Source organism: Amblyomma mixtum, chromosome 7 (genome assembly GCF_055824585.1).
Source record: "Amblyomma mixtum isolate Tamu chromosome 7, ASM5582458v1, whole genome shotgun sequence".
Classification (NCBI taxonomy): domain Eukaryota; kingdom Metazoa; phylum Arthropoda; class Arachnida; order Ixodida; family Ixodidae; genus Amblyomma; species Amblyomma mixtum.
This window is the reverse complement of record NC_143018.1, coordinates 107,002,140-107,029,827: the sequence shown is the minus strand read 5'-3', so window position 1 is coordinate 107,029,827 and position 27,688 is coordinate 107,002,140. Positions and strand designations below refer to the sequence as shown.

Below are 27,688 nucleotides of genomic sequence, written 5' to 3'. Positions count from 1 at the left end.
GAGGGTCTTAGAAATAAATTTATATTTATGAAGTCACAACCATGAAATCATCAGGGAACATACATTTTTGCGTGCCGATTTCAAATATGTAATTTAGTTATATGCATAACAGGTCCTTGTGCACTTATGCAAAATTTTAGGCAAGTTTTACCAAGGGTTTGACAGAAATTCTACTGCAGGGAACTTGTCAGATTCCATGCCATTGGTTTCTCTTGACATCAAGCTATGCAATAAGGGTAAAATTATCATCCTGCCTGTTATAGAAGGTCAGTTATAGGATTTTGAAATTATCAGTTTCTTCTCAAATCTGTGAAGTGGCAACTTCAAAACCCTGTAACTCAACTTCTATGATAGGCAGGATAACAATTCCGCCCTTATTGCATAGTTTGATGTCAATACAAAGCCAATAACATGCGTCCTAGCAAGTTTCCTGCAGCAGAATTTATTGAAAGCTCTTGGCAAAAAGTTGCACGACATATTATATAGGTGCACAAAGACTTGTTTTACATAAAACTAAATTATATATTTGGAATCAGCACGCAAAAATACATGTTTCTTGAAGATTCCATTATTGTGACTTACAAAATTTTTTTTTTCTAAGACCAGCTAAGAAACACTGCTTGGGGGGATACTGGCTATACTTCAGGTGGATTCTTTATGTCACACAGATGCTGACTTAAAAAGAATTACAGGAATTGATGAACAGGAACGTGAGTTATTCAGTGAAGAAATTTCAAAAAAAAGCAAACAAAACGCTGCCCTCAACTCGATTTTGGCGGGGCTTCCCACTCCTATTTCGCTCTCCCAATGAAAGCACCTGGCGCAACCAATCAAAACAGCCTGCCAGAGCACATCGCGGTTGCCTGCTCTCTGTAACTCGTTCTTGCTGAGACTGGCAGCGTCGTTTCCATGCCAGAGCGCCCCTGGTGGTGTATTTTTATTTTACTTGCTTTGCAGGGCTTTCATCTAAGACAAGTTGTTTTTGTTGATCTAATATAAAACCCCGACAGGTGACAAAATGTGTCTCTATTTATTCACACAATTTCCAGTATATTTACTGTTTGTCCAATCATCAAGCTCGTGCCAGGTGATGTCATATCCGCTGCTAAAACCCGCCACTGTGTGGGGACACCATCAGAGCCATGAATTTGTTTTTGGGAGGACATTAAAATATTAAGAAACGGAATGTATGCAGTATTACCGACGCTAATAGCACCATTGTAACTCACTGTATGCGATCAACAGGCAAAACAGTCAGCTAAGATTGTGTTTCTGGGCCCCTTTAAGGCATTAAACTGAAGTCAAGTGATTTGATCGCTCCCAGCACCAGTAAACAGTGCCACTCAGTTCAAACTTGCGACATCAGTGATGTCACAAGATAACGACTGTGCAGCATCGCCAAAGGGACATGCACACAAAAAGGCTTCAGACGTCACCGCTATGTGGCGAGAGAGTAAGCTGCCCCCAACTGCACTCACGTTTCACCGGGTCGAACTGGAAGTGGGCGGCACCCGCGTCTCCTTGCTCCAGACCGGGACCTGCGAGCCATTGTCGGAAAGCCCGATGAAGTTCCCCCCCCCAACATCCCAACAAGGCGGCAAATGTGATCACGAACACCGAGAAAAGTCAATTTCCAGCGCAAGAAAATGCACACATTGCCCCAAAATATTCGCCCCTAACAGGAGATTCAAAGATGCCGAATATTCAACGACAAATGGTGAAGCATGAACTGCAGTAGAACCTCGCGGATTCCGATTTAAAGTCAGCGGAAAAAAACATCCGAAATGTCCGAAGACCGGATGATCAAATGGCCCCAAAAAAATCTCCCAAAAAACCGGTCGTGCGAGAGCAAATTTACTCGGTGATAAACTGTGCAACGGTCAACCGCTTTCGAGACAAAAAGTGCACAGCAATGACGGATTTTCGATATTCCATCAAACACTTTAAGGGGGGACACGGCTCTTTGAGACGAAAAAATCGCGAAAAAATCGATTTTCTGAAATTTACATTTTCGAAATCTACAGCTAATAATCCTTAAATTGACCAGGTTTCCAGCCCATTGGTGCAGTATTTTAGGCGCACGATCAATTTATAACATCCCTGTGAGCTGAATTCCACGCAAAAACAACGCTTTTTGTCGCGGCGCGTCGCTCTTTTTCCACGCTCGCGATCGCAGCCATCTTGGTCTCGTTGAAAAGAGCGGCTTTTCTTCTTGAATTTCCCGCCACAAATGGCTCCGACCGCTCACTGGTGACGTCGAAATCCGTGCACAAAGAAAAGCCCCAACGCGCGGCCCTATTCATCAAGCTAGCGCACGTGACCAAAAAGCGCGCTGTGATTGGCTGCGCGAGGCTCCCATCGTCTGCTTCACTCCGCAGGCGACGCGACGACGCGTCTCTTCGTTCTTTGTGACAAGTGTGCAACGATGTCCGATCCAACGGTAAAGTTCGCCACGAGGCACAAGTTCGGCAGAAGAAAGAAGCGATCGCTTTATAACTTCCAGAAGCGTGCCATTCCTTCGGAAGACATCGAGAACAGTCCGCCGCCACCGGCAAGCGATGCCGAAGCCGCGGACAGTGCTGAAGAAGGCCTAGCCAGCTCGTCGACGAGTCAAAGCGTTGCGGGCAGCGGCCGCGTTCGGCATGACACTGCAATGTTGCAGCGTGCGGATTTGGTGCAGAGGGAGGCAGAAACGCAAGAAAAACTTCGAGTTCTTGCTTCAACGCCAGCAACGACGCGAAAGCTGGATTTTTTCACTCGCGCTGATGACGATGCGGACGCGCCAGTCGACATCGAGACAGGCTTTGTTATCGTCAGCTTGATCTCCGTGAACGCGATGATGTCGTGCGTAAAGTGCAACGTGTGCGGCGGCAGCGTCTCTGTAGGCAGAGGCGAACGAGAATATGGCCTTGCCATAAAGATCGTTATCAGGTGTGCTTGCTGCGGTGATGTTTCGTCGGCGTGGAGCTCGCCCCGCGTGAACGGCAACCAGAAGACCAACCCTTTCGTGGTGAACGTTCTTGCTACGCGCGCGATGCAAGCCACCGGGAATCGGCAAACGGCGCTAAACGACATTTTTGCCGCGATGAACATCTCCCACCGCGGCCTTCACACCAAAACATGGCAGAGGTATGTGAAGACGAAGTTGGCGCCCGCGGCGGCTCTTGCTGCCGAGAAGCAGACGACTCAGTGCGCGCAATCGGTTCGGGAGCTGTACGATGACTTAAAGCTTGGGAATCCCGGAAACATTGCTGTGTCATACGATGGTTCCTGGATGACGCGCGGCCACTCGTCGCACATTGGCGTCGGCACTGTCATCGAGCTCTTCACGGGGCTAGTCCTCGATTTCGTTGTGCTCAGCAACTTCTGTGCTGGTTGTGAGCGTGGGCCAAAGGAAGGTGATCCGACTTACGAAGCTTGGAAGGAGAGCCACGCCTGCCAGAAAAACACCACTAAGAAAGCCGGTGAAATGGAAGTTGAAGCCGCCCTCATCCTTTTCGAGAGGTCACTACAACGACATAACCTGAGGTACACCACCCTACTCTCAGATGGTGACAGCCGTGCTTTCCTTGCGCTGCAGGAGGCCAAAGTGTATGGGTACATTTCGGTGGAGAAAGAAGACTGTGTCAACCATGTACAGAAACGGATGGGCACCAGCTTGCGAAACCTCATCACAAAACATAAAGGACCTGGATTAGAGAGCCTTGGTGGTAAAGGCAAACTGACTGCTGACCTAGTTTCAAAGCTAACGCGGTACTATGGCTGGGCCCTGAAGACTCACAAGGGTGATGTGCAGGGAATGAAGGAAGCAGTGATGGCCACCTATCACCACACGACATCAAATGACCTGGTGTCAGACCACAGCCATTGCCCACCAGGACCAGGCTCATGGTGCCGCCAGAATGCAGCAAGCGCTAAGGGCGAGGCAGCTCCTAAGCACCGTTACAATCTGCCTCCACACGTCTGTGAGGCCCTGCTGCCCATTTATGAGCGCCTTTCTGACGAGAAACTTCTTGAGCGGTGCCAAAGGGGCAGCACTCAGAACAGCAATGAATCGCTTCACTCCTTGATATGGGCACTGGCTCCGAAGGAACAGCATGCCTCACTCTTCACTGTACAAGCTGCAGTGGCTGAGGCTGTGATGCGATTCAATGCTGGCTATGAGAGGACGTCCACAGCAATATTGAAAGAGCTGCACCTCAAACCTGGAGCACTGAGCACAAAGCGCATGGCGGAGAAAGACCACCGCCGAGCAGTGGCATCTGCAAAGAAGCACAAGACCACTTCGGACATGCAGCACGCCTTCAAAAAGCGCCATTTGGGGGGCTGTAGTCAGACTGACTACATTCCTGGTGGCTTTTAGTCACACAGGATGTAAAATATGGCACTATTTTTTGTGCATTTTTGGTTAAAAGTGAATTTATTTCTTTTTATCATTTTCTCAAAATGCCTATTTTTGACTTTCAAATTTGTGGACACGATATCTCGGCCTTCAAGGCAGGTAGAACCATAATTTTTGTTGTGGAATGTAGCTAAGAGTGCAGAGCACACAATGTTAGGAGCAGATTTTGGAATTTGGGTTTTAAAATTTAGCAGTTCTGCTCTATATCAGACAATAGGGTGCCCACGTTTTGAACAGTGAACTTTGGATTGCTCTAGCATCGCTAATATTTGTTGCATCAAAAAAGTACTCCTAACATTGTATTCCTTATGCTTTCTAGTACCTAGCCATGTGTTAATATCAATTTCTGTAGTGCGGTTATTTTTCATTGTTTCTGCAAATTATGAACCATTAATTTCATTTATCTTCGTAACTAATTGGCCTATTGAAAAACAAATTATATATTTGAAATCAGTGGAAGAAACTGAATAATACAGGTAAATTTTATCAAATTTGGCCAGAAAATAATAAAAACAGCTTTAAGAGCCATGTCCCCCCTTAACACACACACACTAACAGGAGTGTCGGAAGTCGAACTGCTCCATAATGAAACGGGTATCCACAGAGTCTTTCACAGTGCAATGCAGTAGCAGTGGAAACCTGTTCACATTAGACATCACATGTAAGAAGGCTTCCCCGCACAGATTGCGAGCAGCTCACGACCACTGACAAGTGCAGAGTTTGGGGCAGCTACAAGAACAAAAAAAAAACCATGCGAACGAAAGTAAGGAAACCCCGCCAGCAAAACCCTTTCAAAAAACATAAATAGCAGTGACAAGCCAACAAGCATATTAAAACGCGTGCAAGCGGGGCTAGGCACGCTGACTGGCTCATACGTGACCAATACTAGCCGCCATCACTGCGGGTCTGTAGCAAAGCTCTGAAAACCAAACTACGCAATTCTCGGCCTAGTGATGGGTGCCTGCCGATCATAATCAGTGCCTGCCTATCATAATCACATCGGCCATTGCATGCACGTCGGAGTTGCGCGGGAAGCAATGTAATACTCAATCCAGGCCTAAGGATGAATAAATGGACGATCACTAGCCAATCGAGTAACACGCGCAACCCCTTTGAAAGCCCGTCCGAACTAACCAGCACGAGCCCAGCAGCATCTGACGCAACAGACTTGCATGTGGATTGGGCAGGACCCTGGCAGTGGTCCTAATCATCCAAATTAACAAGCGTCGAATGAGCTTTTATTCCAAGAGTCCTATTACGAGAGTAAGACTGAAGAATATAATTTACTAACTTTTTTTGCTTGGAAAATGCTGGGAACTGTTCACAAAACTGTCCAACTGACGAAAGCAAGCAGCCTTACATTTGGTTTTCAGACACAAAATTGAACTCCACGATGCAACAGTATTTGAAGTGGGCAAGTGTGCAATCCTCACATCTACACACAAGTGCACAACTTAACAGTGATTGTTACAGGGTCTATAAACTTTAAAAAAAAAAAAATGATTCAGCGTTGATAACTTGCCTTTTTTAGGGTAGGAGGTCAGCAGATTTCAACAAAAACCGAACTGTTCTAACCCTCTGATGCTTTTTGCATTCACATACGGCGGCAAATTTCAGTCCCACAGCGTTTTTGCCATACAGGAAGTCGTAACCGTGCATTTGAACTCACGTGCCATACTGACAATACAAGCTCACTGGAGTTACAAGCGTCAGAAAATGTTCATGCTACCTCAGTGCAGAAAGAACTGATTTCGGTCTCCAACGTGTCGCGCGGTGATTTGCTTTCGCAGTTTTGGTTTCTCCAAGTGGTCAGAATGTAGACTCGCGAAAGTTGATTTTTTATCTTCATGGCACTTTCTTGCAGAGGCTGGCAAAACTTGACTTTTACTTTTATTGCCGCTGTCCTTCGTTTGTTACCGGCGCTCGTGGGGTATCATAGCTTTCCTAGCTTACACAGTTTCCAGACCTCTGCCAAAGGCCGAAGGTGCCATGTGTGCGCTAACAATTCTACGCCCCATGCGGACACCAAACATGCATTTTATGTGTGCAGACTGCGACAAGGCACTGTGAGCAGATCCATGTTTCATCACAAACTACCATACTCTTGAATACTATCGAACATTTTTGCACTTCTCAGCGTGATGACGACATAAAGATACTGTCCCAAAATTTTTTTCTCAACTTTTTTCCCCAAATTTAGTCGATTTGTGTATTTGAAATTCACAATAAAATAATCTGACCACCTGGGAAAGTTCCTTTAAAAAGAAATTCGACCATCAAAGATTTAAAGAAATGCAGATGCAAACATGAACTAGTATCCATGTTGACTTGCCGCACACCTTTTCCGCACTACCGAATTTTTTTTGATCACAGCCAAGTTGACTTTCACAGCTTCGCAGGTCGTCAAGAGATGCAGTACAACCTCGTTAATTCAAAGTAATTGGGACCGCAAAAAAATTCGAAATAACGACCACCGCAAAAAAACATACCAGCTAAAAAAACTTTTTTGTTGCGGGAACATGCGATCTTTAATGGACAAACTTTGCAATTACATTAGCAAGTCCCAAATTCCCCTTTGCTATGCCTGTCAGCAAACAGCAGCAGTTCAAGAATTCTAGTTGCCTGGTGATAATAAATTGAAAGAAACAACTTTTGGACAAGTCTTACTCAAGTTTCCTAAACCTTCCCACCAAAGCTGAGAAATCGGTTGGCCATTATATTAATTTATGAACACTGCAGTTCCCCAGCCCTCCCTCCAAGTTTGAGCAGTAAAAGGAAAACAGCAACGTGAAAACTAAGACTCCGGCATCTCCGCACCCGCAAGGTACAGGAATAGCTCAGACGTGTTTCACAAACCGTGCATTAGGCCTGGCAAGATCGGCAGGCAGGTCCTGAATGACCAAGAAGACACCAGATCTGCGACAGAAGAGAAAAAACTCACCGTATGGTGTTGACGACTGAATGAGATTGGCAGGAGATTCAGCATCTGCAACGGTGACATGAAGCAGATGTAGAGGTGATGGGGCATTTAGGAGACATCAGTTCAATGGGAACTATAGTAGGATACAACTTAAAAAAAAACAGCAGTTGCTAACACTGGGCAGCTGTCCGTGGCGTTCTACATTACACCGCTGGCCAATCGCAACAGTAAACGAACTTAACTTTTTAATGTTTGTCTCTATTAAACAGGCCAGGGATCAAAATTCTAGAGCTCATAATTTTTTTCATGCGATATGCTTCTTGTTTAGGTAACAAGAAACTCTTAACCAGCGGACTACTTTTTCGACGTGGAGTAATTCTGTGTGCGGAAGCTGAATGTGGCTGGAGCTTCACTGTGGACTTAAGTGGTATCCGACTGAAGGCAACAATCACAGTAGGCCTGAAATGGCAGCTCATCGAACCTTCAAGGGTCATTGAACTTATAATTTAAGAGCTTTCAAAGCTGCTGTTCTTTTGAAAAGCCCTGCACATTGCTCAGCTCGGGAAAAGCCCAATCAAGCCAAGTGCAAGTCCAAAGCCTGGCAATACAGTGAAAGCTCATTCGACCAGTTTCATAGAGGGACACAACCGGACTCTATGAAGGGCAACAGCATTGTCCAGAGCACAGCTGCCTCTGCTGTTCTGCCATGAAAGAATTCTCGCACATGGAGAGTTACTGAAGTTAATGGGGGAGCCTGGTCTTGAAAAGAAAATTTTAGTAATCTAGTTGTAGTTATGAAATTTTCAGGGCACATGTATTTTTGTGTGCTGATTCTAGATATGTCATTTAATTTCATGTAAAACAATTCCTTGAGCACCTATGCACTTTTTATGCAAATATTTTGTGAAAAGTTTTGAAAATTTGCTGCGGGAAACTCGCTGAAATGTATGCCATTGGGTTCTCTTGACACCAAGGAATACAGTAAGGGTGAAATTATCATCCTAGCTATCATAGAACTTGAGTTATAAGGTATCAAAGGTGCCACTTCAGAAACAGGAATACATATTTTTCTTCTCATTTCTGAAGTGACAACTTCAGTATCCCATAACTCAAGTTCCATGATAGGCAGGAAGACAATTTTACCCCTACTGCATTCCTTGGTGTCAAGAGAACCCAATGGAATACATTTCAGCGAGTTTCCCACAGCAAATGTTTTTCAAAGCTCTTCACAAAATATATGCATAAAAATTACATAAGTGCTCAAGGTATTGCTTTACATGAAATTAAATGACATTTAGAACCAGCGCACAAAAATACATACTCCCTGAAGATTCCTTAACTGTGACTTCATTCATAAATTTATTTTTTTTCAAGACCAGGCTCCCCCCTTAACTCTATCGCTACCGCGCCTTAGGCGATCGTTCGCATATGATCGATTCAAATCGCCCGCGCAAAAAAGCTAATTTTGGGGCGTTGTGGACGTGCTCCGCCATCTAGTTAGCGAGCTCAACAACTGCTCTTTCGATTGCAGCCTTGGTTTCAGTGGTTTGACATGAGGGGGCGCCGTGAAAAATAAAACTTTGAACGGCCGCAGCACCGTGAGCCGGAGAAAATGGCGTCCGCGTCGCCGCGCGCTCCTCGGAAGCGAAAGCTGACACCGAGCACATCGGCCGGTTTCGGTTTCGTTTTTTGCGACGAAAGCAGCGGTTATTAGTCGGGCAACAATGTACAAACGTTGGATTTCGGTTCCGGCCGCGAGACTTCGCCTCGGGAGCCTGGAACGTCAGCGCGTACTTGCATGTAAGTTATGTTTTCGTTCGCTGTGTGTTTTCTGCGGTGCATACGGTTTGTAATTGATGACAGTGGTTTATTTTTGTGCTTCAGGGTCTTGACAACGTATGGCGAAGACAGTTTGCCAAATGCTCAAGGTTGCGTCGCGTTTTTCAACCAAGACGACAGCTAGGTGTCCATATCGGCACATCGCTGCGGAGCGGCGCTCGGAGATTCGCTCGACTTCGACTTTTTTTTTATGCTCTTCACGGCGGAAATGATGAAGATCGTGTGCGGAAACACTAATAAGTATGCATGGATGAAGATTTTCAGCAAATTCGGCGTGACGGCTCATGGGAAGACGTGAATCTGTTGGAGATTCTGATGTTCATTGGAATCATCATATACATTGGAATTGTTGACCTGCCACGACTGTATCTCTACTGAAATACCAGAATAATCTATTCTGGCCCTCTGCCATCAAAAATCATTTCTCAAATTTTTTTTTTTTTTGCACGTAACGGACCCGGATGATTCAGTGGTGGCAGCTTCTATTGGCAACACTTGAAGTGTCCTGGCTTTTGAACCACATCGATAAAACTTATTTCATCAATCCTGATGTTTTAGAGCTTGCCTAAAATGCCAAATTTTATCAGCTGGCTTTCAGGGAGCAGCTCATTCAAGAAATCTTCGGGTATGATGAGGGAAAAGAAGTCCACGCCCCCAATCCTCTCAGAATCCATTCAACACCAACCGAAAAAAATTAAATAAAGAAGAAACTACAAGCTCGGCTATCAGAGAACAAGGGAGGAACAAAGATAAAACCTTATGTAAAGCACTTGTCAGTCTACCTCTACTTCACATCTTCACCTCTGATTGCTGTTCACAGTGGCACCACAGACATGACCCCTGACTTGACAAGCCATGGAAAGTGCAGTAAATTTTTCTCACAGCTGATGTGCAACAGTTTGTATATTCCAGTTTTCCTCTAATCAAGTTCGGGCTTAGTGCAGCCGGTAATTTTTGTTTTTGCTATTTACTTTTTTTGTGTTTTTAGCAAATTTCACAAATAAATGTTCATTTACTTTTGCACACACAACTCTGGTGTTTGTTTCATTCAGAAGTGTAACTAATAAGCTACAATTTCATGCATTGCAATATGTGCTGGGTGGAGTAGTTCTTGAGAAAAAAAATTCTTTCAGTACGCTCCAAATCGTGCATTTTTCCGCGGTAGCGAAAGAGTTAAGCAAAGAGCAGAATACAGATGGGCAATACACCTCTTACCCCAGAAAAAGCGCAACTGAGACGCAAGCTCTCCGCTTTCCCCTCTGCTTTCGCACAGGCTCTACAAAACACCACACTGCCAGTAATCCAGGGATTGCACGTGCATTATGTGGTGCCATCCTCTCTCCTAAGCGAAGGCTATGCCCTCCAGTAAAGGCCTACACTACAGGCAGACAAAGCTCTCTCGCTCTTAGGACATGGCCTTGGTGGGTGCTCACCTGAGCAAAGAGAAAAGTGGACAGGCAGCTGCTTGCTTTTGGTGCTGGCTGGGGCCTCCAGGCTGGCACCACTGGCACGCACCAGGACAGCCATCTGTGGCGAAAAGACATCCAACACCGCACGCTAGTACAGACTGGGCAAACGACTACCGTATTTTCCGGTGTATAAGACGCACCCTTGTATAAGACGCACCTGCCATATATGCAAGCTGTCACTGAAAAAGTTCGTATATAAGACGCACCCGTGTATAAGACGCACCCCAGTTTACCAAGTTAGGCTAGTGAGGCTTAATTAAACACGCTTGCGCGACTATCGCGAAACGCACCGTACCTGTAAGCAATTCTTAAGCAATGCTAAGTGATCAAAAAAGGCAACACTCACGCCATACCCGTCCACGTTTTAGCAAAAAAAAAAAAAAGATAAAACGATACAGCTCCCCATATGTCCATAACAACATTCTATTTCTACTTGAAACCTTCGAAGTCTTCATCTTCAGATGCGCTATCAAAAGGTTCACCCATTTCTAGAAGCAACTCGGCTGAAACATGCACTACGTACACGGAGCAAAAAAAGTTGCAAAGGGTGACTAAAAAGGAACGCCGGCTTGTGGTGACAATGCCGAGAAGCGCGATTGTCACCATCTTTTGGCGCTTCTCATTACTTTTGCTTGGGGCCTTCGAAACAGCCACGCGTTTGTGATCCCGGAAGTCGTCATCCCCGCCGTTTCATGATAAAGATCACCTAGAATGTCGCGCAAGGCGGTCCCGGTATTGGAGTATTAACCGTGTTATTGGTAGTGACATTATTTAGGTGAAAAAAGCTTGAGCATGAACCGGAGTAATCGATGAACTCGGAAAAAAAAAATGAAAAATTCGCATATAAGACGCACCCTTGTATAGGACGCACCAGCAAGATTTTCGAAAAAAAGCCGCGTCTTATACACCGGAAAATACGGTACCCTCTACTGCACCAAACAAAGGGCCACCACAGCATGTTTGTCGTTCACTACTGCAAGGCACAGAGACATCAAAGCTCAAGGGCAGCTAACGCTACATTTTGCGAGCACTGTAATACCCGTGCCACACCGACAGATTTAATGCCACTAAGTGCTTACTGCCTTAAGTTTTAATGGCATTCGTGCGGTGCCACACGCATAAACTTAATGGCATTAGCCTTACTGCCATTCGTGACCTACTGAGTTCGCCACAACTCATTCGCCCGTGCAATGCGTACTCTCGTTCCCATTCCACACGCAGAAAAGCATGCAGCTTTGTTAGGAACAACTTCCTAACCAGTAGGAAATGGTTAATTCTTAACTTTCAGTCAGATGAGGCATCTATACCGCATTTTCCTTTCAGTCAGATTAGGCATCTATACCGCATTTTCGATGCGAAGAGCGCCTTTTTAACCAGCCTTATTGACAGGTACTGTCGACTTATGTGCTGACATGCGAGTTTATGGCTACTTTTTCAACTTGTAAAGCAGGAACAGCCGCATTTTCTTGAAAATCGTTTTTACATTAAGTTTGAACAACATTTCCAATATATTGTGCTCATTAGGAATGTTTATATTCAGATAAAACTTTTGACTACCTTGCAAGCATTATTGTCATCGTCACTTTCGAAAATATTGGCATTAAATGTGGACGTGTAGCACTAAACTCCGAAAATAATGGCATTAACAAACTCAAGGCCTTAAGCATTTACTGCCATTTTTTGTGCGCGTGTGGCACGGGTATAAGAGTGCCAATACAAAGGCTCTGTTCCCAGGATGCACGGCATGCAAATTACGTTTGAGCCCACTTGTACTAGCATGACTATTCACCATGCACTATTTGTTTATGCACTATTTGGTCATTACTGTATACATCAGCGTAAGGGTCACACTTTTTCTTCCCGCAGTTTTGACGGGGTGCGGCCATTAAACGAGGCCGGAATTAAAGTTTTTCCAACTACAGTGGAGCCCCAATTATGCGTCCCTTTTTAGTGCAAAAGCACTACAGTTGAATCCCGCTACAACGAAATTCACGGTGAACGAAAAAAAATTCGTTGTCGCGGAACTTCGTTGTCACAAAAAATTGATGTGAAACGCACAACAGAATTACCCAAGAAGCAGAAAAGACTTTATTTCCAAAAATCGGTAATCTTTGCTTGCTTGCGCTTCACGGCAAGCAACGACGTCATGCGATTTTCACATTCGGTCAGCAAACCCATTGCGACATCGTCATCATGGACAGCAAGGAAATTCCGAATGAAATCGAACACGTCCATCACCTTTGAGGCGGTTGCCGCAGCGGGTGCATCCTGCAAGTCACCTTCGTCCTGAATGTCACCTTCGTCATGGGAAGAGTCATCATTCCGGGCGGCTTTTATGATCTGCTCATCACTTAAGTCTTCATGAGCGATAACACAGGCGTCAGCGCCGATGTATTCATCAATGTCAAGATTAGGCGGCACGTTTCCCGTTTCTTCCAGCACTTTCCAGGCAGCCGTGATCCCCGGAGCCGGTGACGCCTCTTCACCGTCGTCGTCTGTAACGTGTGGTGTTACGTCAGCCAAACTTCGTCGTTCTTCAGCAAATCCTGCGTGCCTGAAACAGTTCGCTATTATTGAGCGACCCAGTGAGCTCCAGGCAGCAGACATAATTTGCAGCGCCACGTACAAATCCACCTTCGTCTCTCGGCCGGTTTCGGTGTTGAAGAGCAGCTGCTGAATTATCCGCCCACGGTAGGCGCGCTTCAGGCTCAGAATTACCCCCTGATCGAGAGGTTTTAGGACTGATGTGCAATTAGGCGGGAAAAACCTCAGCTCCGTGTTAGTAAGCTCAACTTCGTCACAGTGATGAGATGAACAATTGTCCAAAAGCAGGCAAACTTTACGGCCCTGCCGCTTCATGTCGCGGTCGAATGCTACCATCCACTCACTGAAAATAGCGCGGGTCATCCACGACTTGTTGTTCGCCTTGTACTGCACGGGCAGGCTACGGGTCCCCTTAAAACAGCGCGGCTTGGCACTTTTTCCTATGACTAACGGCGGACGTTTGTCCGAGCCATCCATGTTGATGCAAAGCAGCACCGTAATGCGCTTTTTGCTGTGTTTACCCCCATGACAGCGCTGCCCCTTGAAGTCGAGCGTCCTGGCCGGCAACATCTCATAAAACAGCCCGGTCTCATCGGCGTTGTAAATATCTGACGGCGCAAGTCGCTTAAAATGCCGGCCACGTTGCTCGCCTTCCACGCAGTAGCTCCGTCGACGGACATCGATTCGCCGCACAACACTTTTCCGACGATATTATGGCGAGCCTTAAAACGGTTGAGCCAGCCAATGCTGGCTTTAAAATCATCAATGCCGAGTAGGCATTGATGCATTGGAGGCATTGGAGGATGTGCCTGCAGCAAGTGCCTTTTTTACGCTGTCCTTACTTTTGAGGATCGTAGACAGCGAACTTGCCGGAATTCCAAAGTCTTCAGCGATTGCCGCTTTCTTCCTTCCGCTTTCCGCTTGGGCGATGATTTGAGCTTTCAGCTCGAGCGAAAGGGTTTTGCGTCTCTTCACTTGTGTTGACATCGTGTCCCACGCACGGATGAAAGCACATCATCGTCGACGAAGAGACACGCTGCGAAATGACGCGACCACAACACAAAGCCAAAATGGCGACACTACCATCACGTTATTTCATGCTTATTATGGCTTTGGATTTGGCTTGAACTTCTTTTTCGACACTTGTTTCGGTTTCGATTTTGCTCGCGAAAATTTCGTTGAAGCGAAAATGCTCTGTAAAAATTGTTCGTTGTGCAGAGAAATTTAGGGCATTAATTCCTATGGGTTACTGAAGGGGAATAAAAAATTATTCGTTGTCGCGGAAATTTCGCTGTGGCGGTATTCGTTGTGGCGGGATTCAACTGTAGTCCGATGGGTATACTGCGAGCAACACCGTGCAGTGTTTGTGGGTTTGTGCCAAGTAACAGAAATACAGTCAACGACCGAAAATTCGGACACCCGATTTTTTGGACATGCTTGATTATTTGAACTTTTTCGCGGCACCGCGACATGGCCCATAGAGCCAATGTATAAGAGAGCTTGAAATTTCAGATGCACCGCAACTGACCGTTTGATTTTTGCCGCCAGTACCGAAGCCGCCATATAATGCGTACAGTGGAACCTCATTAATTCAAACTGCAGGACAGATCGAAAACTTGATCAAACAAAACAAAACAAAAAAGCTTAAAGGGAGCCTCTTGCAATGCTGAAATTCTGCGAGAGTCAGCACACTGTGCTCCCGTGGTTTCGAATTCGTACTGTTCTTGAATGTCTTCCGCTGCACGAACTTGAACCGTAGTCAGAGTTCATGGAACTCAACTGTGCCGAGTCCTTCGTCCCGAATACGGAATGCGAATACGATTGCGGAGCGCTTGATCGCGGAGGCTACACGTGCGCCATGGCCTCCGCGATCGAAGCGGGCGCGCCGCCGGAGCAGATAAGCGCGCGCACAGGGGCTTCCAAGTGCCGTCCCTGGATGGCGCCTGAGGCTGTGACCATCATCACCACCTTTATTCTCCGCCGCGATTTTCTGCTACCCACACTGGCATCAGTATCGCCAGCTCCAGCCTTTTGTGGCGTGTTAGTGCATTCACCGTATTATAGTTGTGGTTGTGGCTTTCGCGTGGTGCCGCCGAGCTTTGCAGTTTCAGCACGATGGGCAAGCACCTGAAGCTACACGGCTGGGAGCTAGCTCTCTAACACGGCAAGCGTGCGGCGGGCAGGAAATTCAACATGGCCGAGAAGTGCATCAGATTATGGTGCAACCAGAAGAGAAACACAAGCTGCAAAAACAGCACTTTCCGAGACAAGCTGTGCGAGTTTCCAAAACTGTAAGGAGAGCTGCTCTGCTATGTGATGGAATTTCGGAACAATGGCTACGCGTTGACTGCGAACGTACTGCACGCCTTCTTTTGGGATGAGCGTGCACAAGAGCACAGCACCAGCTCAAGAGTCGAAATACTCCGCGAGTGGCGATTGAACGTAGAATAAATGTCACCCATTCCCTGGTTGGTGTGTTTTTACTTTAAAAAAAAAATTTTTTTCACACATCGCATGTATGAGCCGCATTCCGAAAATTGGCCCTCGAATCTGGGAAAAAAAAAGTGCGGCCCTTGTACGAGTTCATACGGTATGTCGCACGGCGAAATACAGTAGAACCCCGCTGTTACGTTCCTCACTGCTGAGTTTTCCCGGTTGTTACGTCGTTTTCTTCGGGTCCCGGCATAGCTTCCATAGGATCCAATGTATTGGGAACCCCGCTGTTACGTCGTAGCCGAGGAAACGATCCCGCATGATACGTCGCAACCGGGCTCCCCGAACCCGCCCGGGCAATGCGCGCCAACCGGCATTTTGATTTTTGACGAGTCTTGGCCAGGCTTGGCTACGGAACTGGCTGCAAGAAGCCGCACGCGAGTTGGAGAGGCCGCCACTAGATGGCTATCTGCCTCGCGAACGCCGAACGAATGCCGCGATCTTTATCGTGGGAGGTGGTGAGGAGGAGGCGCGCGGCTGCGGTCGCTTATCTGTTTTTCTCAGCCAGCGTCCGCAGTTGTTGCGACGCGCATCTTTTCTTTTCTTTCACTGTTTCTTTTTATCTTTTAACTCTCCTCTATAGACCGTTTACAGCGCGCAGTTCTTCCGTTTGAGACCAGATGGCGCCACGGGTGCGCTCGGAACACGGCGTCATTACTTGTCTCGTAAGTCGCCGGCGTGTATGCCTCGACGCAGCAGTGGAAATGTGAAAAGAGAAAATACATGCTCTGTTGTGGATTACAAGAAGTGCGACAAACTATTAAAGGGGCGGGATGCGATCGTTTGCGAGCTTCACGGAACCGAAATGCAACAGGACGCCCCTGTTCGCGCCCGTTGGACATCCACCCTTTCCGAACGGGCGAACGCAACACACACGTTCGCCAGCGCTAGACAGCGAATATAGAAGGAAAGGTCTCGATCCTGGAAAATCTGCGAGGTTAAGTGCGCAACATAGCCGCATGAACAAGCTGTCCCGCCACCGAAACGTCACAAAAAAAAAACGACTTAAGCTCCTATACCGCTAGTGCATATTGTGCAGTGTATAGCCGTGCGAGCGGACAACGCTTACCGTCAGTTCGTGTATTACACACCGTCTTGGTGCTACTGTTGAACTTCGCTCCAAGTATCGCGGTTTTTGTGGACCACAATGGGAATAAAGCAATTGTGTTACGGCTGCTGTGCACTGCGGTTGTCACTTTCTCGCGGTCCATGCGAGACAGTCACTAGAAGTGACTCCGGCTGATTACTTACAACGAGTGAGACCTCGAGCATTTTCATGTTCGCATATCGAGCATGGAGGGTACCACAATTTTATACTATGTGAGGCTGACATAATTGTGAACTTCGTGTAGTGAACGCTCTGTCATGCGCGCGTTATAACAATTATATCTCGGAATCCTTGTAAACGATTGCATGCAAACTTGCGAAGGCTGCTTGATGCATGGTACTGCTTACATGATTGGGTAACATTTGTTTGTTTATTTATTTTTGTCGCCTTCCTTTATTTAGCAAACCAACAGAAAATATTTTAGGCTTCCTAACCTTTAACAAGTCGTAAACAAATGAGTACGATGTGCAGTATGTGAGCGTTTTAGAGCAGCTAGTCTCCGCATGCATGTACACAATATTAACACAACGACCTGCGCAGCCGCAGGGTCATTAAACCTTGCTGTTTTAGATAATAATAAAAAATATTAAGCAAACCCTTCAGCGGCATTCAAGCGATCCACCCGTTGCCTCGAACAGGCGGAGAGCTCAGCCGCTCTTCGCGACATGAAGCCCGATCACTTTTTCACGCCTAAATGGATCAACTGAGGGTTCTCACAGGTCCTTCGAAGCTTCGGACCAACCACAGTGCCGTCTTCCCACTCCTTTACAACCGTATCAGCCGAAACACTGCCTGTCGGAACCGAAACATCAGACGCAGCAGCCGTCGCGACGAGGCGCGCGCCGAACGGTCAGGAGGCGAGTAACGGCGGCGTGATCACGTGATCAAAGATGGCAGCCCCCATGATACGCCGCTGTAAAGCGTCTATATGCAAGTGACAGCGGTGGTGGCTCGGCTTGAGCCAGTCGGCAGGCCCGTGCAATTTCCTTTTCATCCTTCTCTCAGTCGCAACAACATCTTTATCGTGCTTTGATGGCGTGATAGTGTTGCGTAAGCGGAAGGCGCTTTCCCTTGAGGAAAAGCTGGACGTACTAAACGCAGTCGACAGGCAGTCAGGGCGGCCTACGCGGAGCAGCGCGGCGAGCAGCCTACGAACATTTCAGTGCTTGACGCTGTGCACAACGTCGCTTCAGCGTGGACTGCAGTGAGCGCGTGAACTGAACAGCACTGCTGCGTGCGGTGTGGCCGCACCGCAAAGCGACGCTGACAGCAATGCGACCTTTGCTATTGAGAAACGCGTTGTTCTTTCAAGCGAGCGAAAGAAACTGCAATCCACCATTTTCGATTTTTTTTAAAGTCCTAGGGTCAATTTGCGGAAATAAATTGTTTCAAGTCAAAGCTGCGCTGTTTTCATTAATTTTCGGTGCTTTCCTCACTGTTGCGTTTTCCCGGCTGTTACGTTTTTTTTTCCCGGTCCGGTGAAAAACGTATCAACGGGGTTCTACTGTATAGTCATGAGGGGCTTTAGAATGCGTGCAATACAACAGGCCGCTTCCTCCGGCATATTGGTAATAAGCTCATGAATTTTTTCGTTGACGTTTAATTTTCCGGACTGCCCGATTTTTTGGTAGTTTTCGCGGTCCCTAGAGAGTCCGAAAAATTGGTCGTCGACTGTAAACTGGATAAATATCCGCGACTGGGACCTGAACCCAGAGCAGGGCGAACAAATCAGCTTCGCTGACCACAGCGCGAGAGCACCAGGTTATCACCGCAGCCAATCACGCCTCGTGTTAAACTGCAACACACTCTAGCGCTGTGCATTACACAGTCTTCTTCAGCTACTATCAAACTAATATTCGCGCCATGAGCTATGTGGCAGTGGTGACAGTTGTGGCAGAAACACTGCACTACAGTAACACATGTTGGCACTGACAACATTGCTGTGGAAAGGCGGCACTGGAGCATAGGTAGCCAGCATGCATTGGGTACATTGGCATTGAAGATGAAAAAATTGAAGACGCACTTAAAGGGGCTGCGAAACACTGCTTGAAGGGATGCTGGCTATACTTTAGGTTGATTCCTTACGTCACGCAGATGCTGACTTATAAAGAATTACAGGAATCGATGCATAGGAACGGGAGTTACTCAATGAAGAAATTTCAAAATACAAGCAAACAAAATGCTGCCCTCAACTCGATTTTAGCGAGGCTTCCCATTCTCATTTCGCTCTCCCAATGTCGACACTGGGAGGGACCAATCAAAAGAGCCAATCTGAGCGCGTCGCGGAAGTTTGCACGTCATGGTTGCCTGTCCGCTGCAACTTGTTCTTGCCAAGGCTGGCAGCGTCATTTCCATGGTTACGACAACCACGTGGACGTCCAGCAATGCTTCATCGTCGCGTCAATGGCGCAGATGCGAACATTGATGAGTGGCCTTCCCTGACTTGTCCAAACTCGAGCGCGAGATACTTTTTAGCATAGCGCGTGCCGGTACTGCGCGCACTGTGCCTTGCCACTGTGCGCTGATGACGGGAACGTGGCGCCTGGCGCCATCTGGCGGCCACGCCCGGTGATCCTCCTCAAGTTGCCGATGAGCACTGGTAAATGTGAAACGAATGCCTTTTTCTTTGTGTCCTTCCTCGGGACCAAGCGAACGCTTGTAGAATGCAATGGCTCGATCAGGTCGATTCCGCCAAGCCATTCTCAGATACATAGAGAGTAGCATTAAGTGCTGTGTGCTGTTTCATAGGTGTGTACAAAAGAGGTGCATACTAGTAGTCCTTTGATGCAGAACAATAGCCAGAGCCTCTAGTGGTGTTTTTTGGTTTTGCTTCCTTCGAAGTGCAAAGTAAGGCAAAAGGGGTGGTTTTGGCAATCTAAAACCAAAAAAAACATGGCAAAACATATATTCATTCATTAACACAGTTTGCAGTATATTTACTGTTTGTCCAATCATCAAGCTCCAGGCCTGGCGATGTCACATCCACTGCTGAAAACCACCACTGTGTGGTGACACCATCAACACCATGAATTTGTTTTTGTGAGCTAATTAAAATATTAAAAGCCGGAATATGCACGGTACAACCAATGCTAATAGCATCGCTCTAACTCGTATGCAACCAACAGGCAAAAGAATTGTCGTGTCCGGTCGCTGTGTTGAATGCAGCGAAAGACGCACACGGTACTTTTAGACTTCGTTTATTTAAAGCTGATGAGGGTGCGACCAGCGTCGACCGAGGCAGGAGCCGAACTGGCCGCCCGAAGAAAGGAGGGAGCGGAGAAGCGTCCACGGCAGGGAGTGGCTTCCCAGAACAGGAGGAGGGTGCGGGGGCGCACCGTGGGGGGGCATCCGGCGACAGCGTGCGACGAGGGGCAAGCGGTCGTTAGGAGGAGGATTGAGTGGTCGTTAGGAGGAGGATGCGAACTGTCGTTAGGAGGGGAATGCGAGTGGTCGTTAGGAGGGGGCGCACACACACAAAAGCAATAAGGGGACACAACACTTCCTTCCCCCTTAGAAAGTTGCCTGGTATCGTGCAGGGGGTCGGCGCTCACGCGTGGAGGCGCGCTGGCTTTGTGCGCTCGGGGGAGAAACACTTGTAGGCTGGCTGTTGTTCGCTGTGTCTCCTAGGTCTGTCCTGGGCGAAGTCTCTTCTTCCGGGAAGAGGTGCCAGGCTATGTGGGAAAATGGTGCACGTGTTCTCTCCGCTGGCGGACAGCTCTCAGACGGCGTCGTAAATCTACGCAGCTGGTTGAGATGTCGGCGTGCTACTGTGCCATGTATGTTGACGAGCCAAGAGCGCAGGCCTATGCGTCTGACAATTGTAGCTTCCTCCCAGCGTGGCTTTTTCAGAAACTGTCGGGCGAGGACGCGCTGCCCCTCATTAAGCGTGCCGCAGCGCGGAATTGCTTTTTCTTCCCGGAACGTCTCTGCCTTTGGCTCGGGGAGGATGGCTGTGAGCTGGGTTCGCATTTCACGCTCGAACATCATTTTCGAGGGGGTCTCGCCTGTTGTGCTCTGAACCGTCGTGTGCTGCTTGAAGAGAAAGCGCGCAAGGCGGCGCTGCAGGGAGCCTGTCTGATCTCTTTCAAGGGCGCGTTTTAGCTCGGCTACGTAGCGCTCGGCTTGTCCGTTTGTCGCTGGGTGGTAGGGGGCCGATGTAACTGATGAGATCCCGTTGTCGCGATAAAACTTGAGGATCTCCGCAGACACAAACGGTGTTCCGTTGTCCGACACTACCTTGCGCGGCAGGCCGAACGTTGCAAATAGTGATCGGAGGTTGTCAATGACTGCTGCCGAAGTCGTCTGTCCCATTTGCCTTATCTCAAGCCACTTTGTGTAGGCATCTACGACCACAAGGAAAGTGCAGCCCTCAATTGGTCCTGCAAAATCAATGTGCAGTGTGTGCCATGGTGTGTCTGGCTTTTCCCATTCTGGGACAGGAGCTTTCGGCGGGGCGCTCCGGCTGCTCTGGCAAGGCTTGCATTCTCGCACCACTGTTTCGATGTCGTTGTCAATGCCAGGCCACCACATGTAGCTTCTGGCACACTTTTTCATTGCAACGATGCCCCGATGTCCGGCGTGGATGAGAGACATAGCTTGTGCGCGTAGTTCTCTCGGCATCACAACTCGGGACCCAAATATGATGCAGCCGCGATGGGTGCTCAACTCTGTAGCTCGCCTGCGGTAAGCGTCGAAGTTGTCCCCTTTGAGTTTATGCACGTTGCCTTGTTGAACAGCTGTGTAAACTAGCCGGAGAGCTGCGCACTTCTGCGTAGATGCTGCAACTGTGCCTGCTGTAAGCGGAGGTTCTGGCAGTGCTTCGAACATCAGAACGTCTCCTGGTGGAAATGGTTCGTCAACAGTTGCGTCTAGTGGCAGACGGCTTAGCGCATCGGCGTTTTGATGTTTGCCGCATATCATCACGCCTAGTGGAGAAAACCAGTTTCTCCCTAGAAGGCTTGATCCTGTGCCCTTCACAACAAGCAGAGGTAGCGTATGGGTCTGGCCGTTGTAGTTAACATGCACGTTGGCAGAGCCCAATAGTGGCAGATTCTGTCCTGACCACGTTCGCAGGTGCGTGTCGTCTTGTTGCAGGGCGGGTGCGTCAGATGGCCATGAAGTTCGGAACGTGTCCTCACTGATCAGAGTACAGGCTGCGCCGGAGTCCACCTCGAACTTAATCAGCTGGTGATGTACGCTTACTTCTGTAAAAATCTTCGGTCGCGTGCCGAGATTCATGGTGTTCAGGTCGTACAACACAGATGGTGTTGCTGATGTTGTTCCATGGAGATCAGATAGCGGCGTATTCTCTGAGGCGTTGACGCTGTGATTAGGCTGGGAAGGTGACTTTATCTTGGCAAGTCTCCGTTTCGTAATGCATGCTCTTTCGATATGCCCTCGCTTGTGGCAAAAATTACACGTGGCTGACTGGAATCGACATCCCTGGGGGTTGTGTTGGTCGTCACACCGCCAGCAGCGTTGTGCCTTTTTGACCGATTTTACAACAACAGAAGGCTTGCGCACCTGGTTGCTTGTCTGGTGTACCGGCTCGGTGTTCCGGCGAATCCCTCTCTGCTGGTGACCGGCGCTCTCCGCTCGAACGGCGATGTCGTAAGCTTTGCTGAATGTGAGGTCCTTCTCAGCGAACAGGCGCTGCTGCAGTGACTCGTCACTCAGTCCGCACACAAATCTGTCGCGTAACATCACGTCCAAGGGAAGCATGGTGGTGTTAGCAGAAGAAGCTGCGTCTCCCTCCTGCCCGGTAGCTGTTGTCGACAGCGTTCCAAAATTGCAGTCGGCAGCGAGCTTCCTGAGCGCGGCTACGTAGGCGCTCACAGTTTCTCCTCCCAGTTGATCTCGTCGTTGGAAGCGAGCCCGGCTGTAGACCTCGGATGGCCTTGGGTCGTAGTGCTTTTGCAGCGCTTTTACGATGTCGTCGTAAGACACTGCCGCTGGTGTGCTTGGCTGAATAAGGGCGCAGACAGTATCGTAGGTCTGCTCCCCGCACAGCGTCAGCAGGTTGGCCCTCTTCAAGGCTGGGTCTGTGATGTTAGCTTCAAAGTAGAACTGAAGGCGTCCAACCCACGATGACCACGATGAGCCGTTGAATTCTGGTATCTGATTGGGAAACCCTCGCGTAGCCATGGCTTGTCAATAGCGTTGCGTAGCGCGGGTCGAATCCACTTTCTCGTCGCCACTGTCGTGTCCGGTCGCTGTGTTGGATGCAGCGAAAGACGCACACGGTACTTTTAGACTTTGTTTATTTAAAGCCGATGAGGGTGCGACCAGCGTCGACCGAGGCAGGAGCCGAACTGGCCGCCCGAAGAAAGGAGGGAGTGGAGAAGCGTCCACGGCAGGGAGTGGCTTCCCAGAACAGGAGGAGGGTGCGGGGCGCACCGTGGGGGGGCATCCGGCGACAGCGTGCGACGAGGGGCAAGCGGTCGTTAGGAGGAGGATTGAGTGGTCGTTAGGAGGAGGATTGAGTGGTCGTTAGGAGGAGGATGCGAACTGTCGTTAGGAGGGGAATGCGAGTGGTCGTTAGGAGGGGGCGCACACACACAAAAGCAATAAGGGGACACAACAAGAATGCACTGAGAATGAGCTTCGCAGCCCCTTTAACTGGCACCCTGGGGCAGTAGAAACCTGACGAATGATATCGTCGGTGTCCAGGGTTGCCAGATTGGGCTATTAATAGCCAAATTGGGCTACTTTTTGTCCGAGTTGGCGTCAGAAATTTCGTTTTGGCTATGTGGCTACATTTGGGCGACATCTTTTTCATGCGTGAAAAAAAAAGTTAAAGTAGTTATAATGTGCTTTGTTACAATTATACAGTGACAGAAATAAAAGGCATGCTGGAATCAAAATGCAGGCTATAGACCTTTGCAGTAAGGGCGCCCTGGGCGCTCCCATACTGTTCACTGGGCTGTCGTGAGCACCACGCACAAGCACGGTGGAGGCTGCGTCGGAACCGGTTTCCGACAGTCGAGAGAGAAGGCGTTTCGACGACTCGCTTTCCCGATGCAAAGGTCTATAGCAGGTTAAAGAAATTGAGCGCGTCTGCTACAAAATGACAATTTCTAAACGCTGTGTTCGTGAAAACTTGTGTGTTTCAGGCGGTCAAGGATCATGACATTTCGATATCTTATATAAAGAGTGGACACTACGTGAAAGTTGCCCCCCGGAACCCGCGCGCGCATGCCACCGAACATAGACTGTTCCCGTCTGCACATGTGAGCGTTCTCCCATTGACGGTGCACCACGGGTGACCATGGTACCAGAATGGAAGGAAAACACTAAGAGAACTTAAGTCTCCCTACGTGGTGCGAACGCGTAAGCATTAAATGCTACTGTTTCGCTTCTGTTGCCTGGTTTCGTGATCCTCACATGTTAACCGTTAACCGTAGACGTAGTCTATAGTGGTTTGGGCGTCCGCTTCGGCTGCGGTAGGTGGCTGGTTGGAAAACCACCGCCAGGCATGCTCTTTTCTTGTATTGTTTATTCTGGTTCTGTGGACACATTCTGCTAAAGATACGCATGAGGCAAGTAATGCTTACGCATTAATAAGGTCTTTTTCTGTTTCTTCTTATTCTCGTGGTGGACACAGCAAGCGCGCCACTCGCAGGAGCCTACGCTTTTTCTGCAGCCTCAAGCGGCACACGTGCAGCCCTCTAGATTCATCGCGAGCGACGCGAGAGCGCCGTGTCCGTTGCGTAATCTGCATGCACTCATGCGGAGCCATGGAGCCATCCTTCGGCGCGGCGCGGAACCCACTGTAACTAACGAAGGCGGCGGAAGTTAGTGGCGTGACATGCCATTAGATCCGTCGCTACGAGAACTTTCAGAATGAGCAAGTGGGCGAAGTACAGCCCCCGTCAAAAGTATACAGCCCAAGGGGTTTGCTTCGAAGCTGTTTAGCGTGGCTCCCTGGCGCACCAAACAGTCCAAACCTTGGGAGGATTGAGGACTCAATGCCTTTCCTCTTTCGAGAGATCACGGTTGCTGAGGATGCATAACGAGCCATGCTGCAGGCCTCACAATTAATCAAACCACTTGGGCTGTATACTTTTGACGGGGGGTGTATACATCCAGAACTACAAAAAGAAATGGAAAAAGGAGCCGGAATTCGAGGGTAATATGATTATCTCATTATTGTGAACTTGCTGTTAGACTGAAGATAAAATCGACAAAGATTATCATCTAATGGTATATATTCTTTATTTATTCTGAGCTTATGCATATCGTAGAATGTAGCTTCAAGAAGTTGCATGCTAGATGCTTTGAGGTGACGCTCTCAGTGAGAACCTTTCTCTTAAAGCATAAAATTGAAATTTGAGGCTGCGAAAGTATACAGTAAGGTATTTTCACTGTCGATGTGTCTAATCTGTGCACGAACATTTAAAAGGTGAAATATTCCTAAACTAGAGTTACGATTGCGTTATATAGCGCCGCCGTTCTTTCCCGCGTGCAGACTGGCTGTCGTCGCCCGCCTCAGGTGATATGGCCTACTGCCGCGCCTGCAAAGTGGAACTGCGGCCCCATCTTTAGGACCTGGTTAGCGCACCTGGTTAGCCGCATTGGTTAGCGCGCATGACGGGTGCGAAACGTAACAACGGAAAGAACACACCGTGCGCACCCCCTCAGACATCATGTGCGGGAAAGAAATCTAATATGTAAATATTCCTGCCGAAAATTAATTCAATATGCTTAAGAAATGTCGTCACAAAAAAAAATATTTTTGGCTACTTTTGGGCTACGCAAAAATTTCGCTTTTGGCTACGTTTTGGCTACTGCGGAGGCCAATTTGGCTACCTGAGGTCGGAGCCATCTGGCAACCCTGTCGGTGTCGAGTACAGCTCGTGTCAGTACAGCAGAAATTCTCCAACTTTTTTGCTCCAAGAAACCCTAACAGCCTTTAACGTGTACCTAGCGATCCCTACAACAAAGAGCGTCACGAAGCTGCGTTGGCTAGAGATAAGGTGCGAAAGTGGGCTCGTCGAGTACATGAAACCAATGAAGAACGTTGAGGTACGTCCGGAGAAGCTGCTGGCACGGCAACAAGACTACCTCAAGCGGCAAAAACGGCAGCGGATACTGCCAACATCTCCGCACCGGCATTGGCCACTGGTTCGGTTGCCTTTCACTCCGTATAACCTGACTCAGCCGAGTTGAGCCACTGCCATACTTCTTTACCTGAAACAGGCCCATGCTGCAACTGTGGAGGTTCCCACCCACCTGTGCCTCCACCTGGGTGTTCTGCATGGTGGCGATGGCCGTGACGGGTGCCGTGTGAGCCCCCAGTACGGTGGGGGGCGTCTGGCGGGTGTGGCGCAGGTCGTACAGGTACACCCGGCCCGAGCTGGCACCAGCCACCACCCGCTGGCCATCCGACAGGAACGCCACCGACTCCAGACACTCGGGCGTCTTCACACTCGCCTGCTCACTGCACAGACAGACAGCACCCAGGGCGAGGTCAGAGAGCATTCCCAGGAACTGGGTGGGGCAAAACACTGTAAGCACACAAACATGGGCAAAAGCGTAGCTTTTTGGGCTTGTTAGTGCATGATCATAGCGAGAGAATATAACGCAGAGTAGGACAGGACCCAAGAAGACACGAACAACACGAGCGCTAACTTCTAACAAATTTTATTTCACACATAAAAGATAGAGGGAGTGCTTACACATGTCTCTCCCGAAGAATTTATCTTTTCAGCTTCAATTATTAATCACGTGGTCATGTCCCTACTTTTTGCAAGCACAGCAATTTTTGCAAAAAAATGGTTTGCATGTCTTAGATTCGCATGAACGAATGGTCAACAAGTGATTTCTCTTTCGCGTTCTTGACATCGCGGGCGTGTTCCGTCATCACTGTTAGCACAAGTGATGACGTGTTTTTGGTGTATAAATACGATGCATGTGTGGAATAAAATTTGTTGGAAGTTAGTGCTCGTGTTGTTCGTGTCTTCTTGTGTCCTGTCCTACTCCGCGCTATATTCTCTCGGTACTAAACGTGGACAGCCTGCAGGTCAGCAAAAGGAACTAGGTAATGTGGTGACAATTCATTTTCAGAACGAAGCATGCAACTGAGCAGCAATCTCTTCACTCACAACTGTGGGTGGGCATTTGCTCCTGATTTAATAGTGCACAGGAATGCAGCATCGCGAGGAAATCTCGCTCTTTTCAATGCAGTAAACGTGCAAAGATTGACGCCCAGTGGAAATCCTGGCAAAATGGTGAAGTGATGTTCATTTGAATAGCATACAGTGGAACCTCGATTATGCGTCCCCCATTCACATGACGGCTCGCATTTTACGAAGAATTGGCGCAGGCCCGCCGAATCTCCCATAGGAATAATGAACTGAAAGCCTTGATTACACAATGGACAAATATGCATGCCCCGCTTCGTACAACGGCCAAAGGGAACCATCCGGAATGAGAGGGACTGGTATAGCCCTTTACCAGCAGATGTTGCATCAATGCAACTGGTTTCAGATAACAATCAAGGCTAACAAACAGGAGAACACGATGCACATTCCTAGCACAGACGCTGCTGCCTGCTGTCGCGGAGTGACAGCAGTTCTAGAGGAAGTCTGAACAGAAAGCCATGTTGCTGGCATGGTCGCACTGCATGCCGCAAAATATCCTCGAAGGGTTGGAGCAGCCATATTTCTGGCACGTTGTCTAAATTATCGACTAAATGCATTTGGTGTCTACTTAACACACAGGGACGTAAGTGCTTGCACGCCTTGTTGAAAGCCACCTCTTAGACGCCAAAAAGCCTGGCTGGCTACGCGCAATCCGAGAACTAATTCTCGTAGAACGAGAACGGGCGATTTCATAACACGTGGGGAAAAGAACTTCAATCGTCACTTGCGCGAGATTTCCGATTATACGACGGTTTCACACGGTTCCCCGAA

General features: G+C 48.3%; 2 protein-coding genes across 3 annotated transcripts in view; one reads left to right on the top strand and one right to left on the bottom strand.

The window, feature by feature from the left end:
- Positions 1-27,688, bottom strand: part of LOC149337133 (protein NEDD1-like) — an 80,385-nt gene that overhangs the window by 36,635 nt on the left and 16,062 nt on the right. For both annotated transcript variants that reach the window (XM_089553346.1, XM_089553347.1), the window contains exons 6-9: positions 26,007-26,214; positions 10,595-10,688; positions 7,344-7,388; positions 1,479-1,538 (exon numbers count right to left, since the gene is read on the bottom strand). In XM_089553346.1, the coding sequence (XP_089409472.1) occupies positions 1,479-1,538; positions 7,344-7,388; positions 10,595-10,688; positions 26,007-26,214 (407 nt within the window). The remainder of the gene's footprint in view (positions 1-1,478; positions 1,539-7,343; positions 7,389-10,594; positions 10,689-26,006; positions 26,215-27,688) is intronic.
- LOC149337134 (uncharacterized) lies at positions 2,288-4,424 on the top strand. Its single transcript, XM_089553345.1, has one exon. It carries the CDS (start codon positions 2,426-2,428, stop codon positions 4,361-4,363), a length of 1,938 nt encoding a protein of 645 aa, XP_089409471.1. The 5' UTR covers positions 2,288-2,425; the 3' UTR covers positions 4,364-4,424.